We start from the raw sequence: 4,837 nt of genomic DNA, 5'->3' as shown, positions 1-4,837 counted from the left end.
AAGAGAGACGTGTGTGAATTGTGAGTCTTTCTCTCTTAATCTCTCTGAATTTTCTTTTTGTGATTTTTTTGTTTCTGATTTCTTTCTTCTACTCTGTGCCTTGTGCAGAGTTGAACCAAGCTATCATTATCTAATTTTCAATTCCGTCTGTCTCAATACTGTACTCACATTAATTTTATCTGTGATTTTTCGATACTTACATATGTATTCCCATTTATTTCATTTGAGACTTTCTATGCTTAAAGATAAATACCAGTAATTTTTGTTTAATTTAAATAAGCAGTCGTATATCAACATTAGCAAAAATAATTATCTTTTATATTAATTACATAAATATTAAAATTTATTAAAAATTATTATTAAAAAATTATTAAAATTTTATTATTTATTATTATTATTTTTAATTATTAATTTATTTTTTTAATTTAATAATTAAATAATATATTTTTATTTAATATTTAAATATTAATAATTAATTATTAATAAAAAATAATGAATCTTAATAATTTTTTTTAATATTAATAATAATTATAAAAATATGTCTTACTCGAGTATGAAAATTCCTTTAGATTTATCACTGTCCACCGTCATCTAACTCGAAAACCGATAACAATAGTAGTAATATGTTGCACTTATAAGAAGCAAGCACGCAGAACACGATGAGAGTCGTAACAAAAATCACCATGTGACGCACTCAAGTTAGAATAAACATAACTAATAAGATTGGTGTCTATTAAGGGGAACGTGATATTGACAAGAGAGACGTGTGTGAATTGTGAGTCTTTCTCTCCTAATCTCTCTGAATTTTTTTTCTGTGATTTTTTTCGGTTTCTGATTTCTTTCTTCTACTCTGTGCCTTGTGCAGAGTTGAACCAAGCTATCATTCTCTAATTTTCAATTTCGTCTATCCCAATACTGTATTCACGTTAATTTTATCTGTGATTTTTCGGTACTTACATATGTACCCCCATTTATTTCATTTGAGATTTCCTATGTTTAAAGATAAATACCTGTAATTTTTGTTTGCTATCATTATCTAATTTTCAATTCCGCCTGTTCCAATACTGTAATCGCGTTAATTTTATCTGTGATTTTTCGGTACTTACATATGTACTCCCATTTAGTTCATTTGAGATTTCCAATGCTTAAAGATAAATACCAGTAATTTTTGTTTAATTTAAATAAGCAGTCATATATCAACATTAACAAAAATAATTATCTTTTATATTAATTACATAAATATTAAAATTTATTAAAAATTATTATTAAAAAATTATTAAAATTTATTATTTTTTATTATTATTTTTAATTATTAATTTATTTTTTTAATTTAATAATTAAATAATATATTTTCATTTAATTTTTAAATATTAATAATTAATTATTAATAAAAAATAATGAATCTTAAGGTTTATAAAGTATTAGAGATATAACTATTAGTATTACTTTTTTCTATCAGGTGAAATTTTTGGAATGAGTGGTATCATGACATGATACTAGAGTTTTAGATTCGAAAGATCACTGATAGCAATTCTGTGATTTTTTTCTCTTTCTGATTTCTTTCTTCTACTCTGTGCCTTATGCTTTGTGCAAAATTGAACCAAACTATCATTACCTAATTTTCAATTCCGTTTGTCCCAATACTGTACTCACATTAATTTTATTTGTGATTTTTCGGTACTTAAATATATACTCTCATTTATTTCATTTGAGATTTTCTATGCTTAAAGATAAATATCAGTAATTTTTGTTTAATTTAAATAAGCAGTAATATCATCACATTAGTAAAAATAATTATTTTTTATATTAATTACATAAATAATTATAAAAAAAACAAATGTAATTACATGACATTTGATATTACTAGTACATCAAAATTAAAAATAATTTATATTTTTTTATTTTAATCAACAAAAAATATAATAAAAAATAAAATTATATATTCAACGTTATAGTTAATATTTAACAAAAAAAGATTATCTAAAATTTTTAAAAATAAAAACATCTAAAATTTAATTAAAAAATCTAAAATTCAAACTAAATAAAAACTTGATTAATTTGACAGCAGTGTTAAAGTGTTAGCCTGAAATAATTAATTGTTATGCTATTGATTTTTTTAATAAAAAAAATAATGTAATATTTTAATTATTTTTTTTATAATAAAGATATTATAGTTATTTTTTTATAAAAAATATTAATTTTAGATTAATTTAAGATTTAATTCATTATATTTTTGGCTAAATTAATTTATCTGATCTCATTTCAACAAAAATAACACAATTTAATCGATTATATATATTAAATTTTAATTAATAAAAAAAATTTTATAAAAAAAATTTTAAGCAATATTTTAATCAGTTTTATTTGAGTGCTCCCCTTTCAAAATGATATGGCAATGTTTGCGCAAATAAGAAATACAACATAACATGGTATAGTTTGAAATAAAAAAAAGACACAGAATATGATGAAATAAAATATTGACATGAGAGAAAGCAGAAATAATAATAAAAATAATGAATAAGAAAGGCATATGATTTGAAAGAGCATTAACTCGCCACTTTCAATCACATGCAGAGACCTATGTGATTAGTATCTATCACAATAGGGTCCAAAATCCTCTATATAAAGAGGCTGGAAGGCCCTTCATTCTCCATCATCCAATCCAAGAAGACTCACAAACATTATTAAGAAAGCAAGAGAAATGGAGAACTTGTTTCGTCTAGTAGATCACGAGGAGTTTGTGTCAAAGAGGTGTATATGGGTGAACGGACCAGTGATTGTTGGGGCAGGACCCTCTGGCCTTGCAACTGCAGCATGCCTGAGAGAACAAGGGGTACCCTTCGTTGTTCTTGAAAGACAAGACTGCATAGCTTCGTTATGGCAGAAAAGAACCTATGACAGATTGAAGCTTCACCTTCCTAAACAGTTCTGCCAGCTTCCTAAACTTCCTTTCCCTGAAGATTTCCCAGAATACCCTTCAAAGAAGCAATTCATCCAATACCTTGAGTCCTACGCAAACCACTTCGACATCAACCCTCACTTCAACCAGTGCGTTCACTCAGCCAGGTACGACGACACCAGCGGTTTCTGGAGGGTTAAGACCGCCGAGGTTGAGTATATCTGCAGGTGGCTCGTCGTTGCTACCGGCGAAAATGCAGAGTGCGTCGTGCCGGAGATCGACGGCCTTTCCAGCTTCCAAGGAGAAGTTATCCACGCTTGTGATTACAAGTCTGGGGAAAGTTTTAGGGGAAAGAATGTTCTTGTTGTCGGATGCGGAAATTCCGGCATGGAACTGTCTCTTGATCTTGTTAACCACCAGGCTTCGCCGTCCATGGTTGTTCGCAGCTCGGTTAGTTTAATTTTAACTTCAATTTTATTACTATTATTTGTGAAGGGTATTCATTCTGATGTGTTTGCTTTGTTCTTGACACAGGTTCATGTTCTTCCAAGAGAGGTTCTTGGGAAATCGACGTTCGAATTGGCGGTTATGATGCTGAGGTGGCTGCCGCTATGGCTGGTGGACAAGATCATGTTGGTATTGGCATGGCTTGTTCTTGGAAACGTGGAGAAGTACGGTCTGAAGAGGCCTTCAATGGGGCCACTGGAGATGAAGAACACAAAGGGGAAAACCCCTGTTTTGGACATTGGAACCTTGGACAAAATCAGATCCGGTGACATCAAAGTTGTGCCGGGAATCAAAAGGTTCAACGGCGGCGGCCAAGTCGAGCTCGTCGACGGCCAGAAGCTCCACGTGGACGCCGTTGTGCTGGCAACCGGATACAGAAGCAATGTCCCCTCTTGGCTTCAAGTGAGTAGCAACTGATGTTTCTTTTCGTTACTCTTTGGATTCCAGATTATTTTTGTGAGCCAACTAAACTTGGAATTTTTGTTTTGTTTCTTCAGGAAGGGGAATTCTTCTCGAAGAACGGGTACCCAAAGATGCCGTTTCCACATGGATGGAAAGGGAATGGAGGAGTGTATGCTGTAGGTTTCACAAAGAGAGGGCTCTCTGGTGCTTCATCTGATGCTGTGAAAATTGGTCAAGATATTGGAAAAGTGTGGAAAGAAGAGACCAAGCAGAAGCAGCAGCGAACCACCGCTTGCCATAGGCGTTGCATTTCTCAGTTCTAAATGCTGCTGCTTTCTTTCTTTCTCTACTTTCATCACCACTTTTTCTTTTTTGTATAGAGCAAAAACAGAATAACACACAGTATCTTGTACAAATTTACACACACCCCACACAATAGCACAGGTCAGAGCCCTCTCCTAAGACCCGAGTTTTATCCCAGTTGGTCAATTTTAAGGATGATGAGGCTTTCATTCCTTTAAAATCTTTTTTTTTTTTGTAATATGTAGCTGATGAGTTATTATATGTTGTAATAACTACTATACATACTTCAGTGACCATGTTAATGACACAATTTCAGCTTCATTTCTTATCTCTTCTTATTGTTATTGTTTATTTACTTGAAATTAGAAGTACAATTTACTTTTTGGATTAAGATAGTAGTTAATTATTTTTATACTAAGATGGTGGACTTCATCTACGATGACAACTACAAATTCAATGGTTATTAACGATTCTATTAGTTTCTTCACTTTCAAAAAATCTAACTCTTAATTTTTGATGTTTATCTTAGATCCTAACATTCTGTACTAGTTTTAAATCTGTCTTTATATTACTTATTTTAAAAGCTTTAGATCAGTCTTTAGTATATTTAACAAATTGTCTGGTACAAACACCTCTTTTTGGATTTGAATCCTAATAAAAAATTTTTATTTAATTTATTCTTTTACTTAATAAATATAAAAAATTCTAAACATTTTGATCATAAAA

The 4,837-nt window shown here is 30.3% G+C and overlaps 1 protein-coding gene across 1 annotated transcript; it reads left to right on the top strand.

Moving 5' to 3' along the window:
• The first annotated feature begins 2,671 nt into the window (after nucleotides 1–2,671).
• LOC130936361 (probable indole-3-pyruvate monooxygenase YUCCA5) lies at nucleotides 2,672–4,352 on the top strand. Its single transcript, XM_057866425.1, has 3 exons — nucleotides 2,672–3,349; nucleotides 3,434–3,808; nucleotides 3,904–4,352. Exons 1-3 carry the CDS (start codon nucleotides 2,702–2,704, stop codon nucleotides 4,129–4,131), a joined length of 1,251 nt encoding a protein of 416 aa, XP_057722408.1. The 5' UTR covers nucleotides 2,672–2,701; the 3' UTR covers nucleotides 4,132–4,352.
• Nucleotides 4,353–4,837: the final 485 nt, after the last annotated feature.

Source organism: Arachis stenosperma, chromosome 6 (genome assembly GCF_014773155.1).
Source record: "Arachis stenosperma cultivar V10309 chromosome 6, arast.V10309.gnm1.PFL2, whole genome shotgun sequence".
Taxonomy (NCBI): domain Eukaryota; kingdom Viridiplantae; phylum Streptophyta; class Magnoliopsida; order Fabales; family Fabaceae; genus Arachis; species Arachis stenosperma.
This window is presented reverse-complemented; position numbering and strand designations above follow the sequence as displayed.

Bases quoted from the DNA above. Each gene is read 5' to 3' on its own strand.
- LOC130936361 (XM_057866425.1), top strand. From the start codon at position 2,702: ATGGAGAACTTGTTTCGTCTAGTAGATCACGAGGAGTTTGTGTCAAAG. The intron at 3,350-3,433 runs GTTAGTTTAATT...TTCTTGACACAG, and splicing joins CCATGGTTGTTCGCAGCTCG to GTTCATGTTCTTCCAAGAGA. The intron at 3,809-3,903 runs GTGAGTAGCAAC...TTGTTTCTTCAG, and splicing joins ATGTCCCCTCTTGGCTTCAA to GAAGGGGAATTCTTCTCGAA.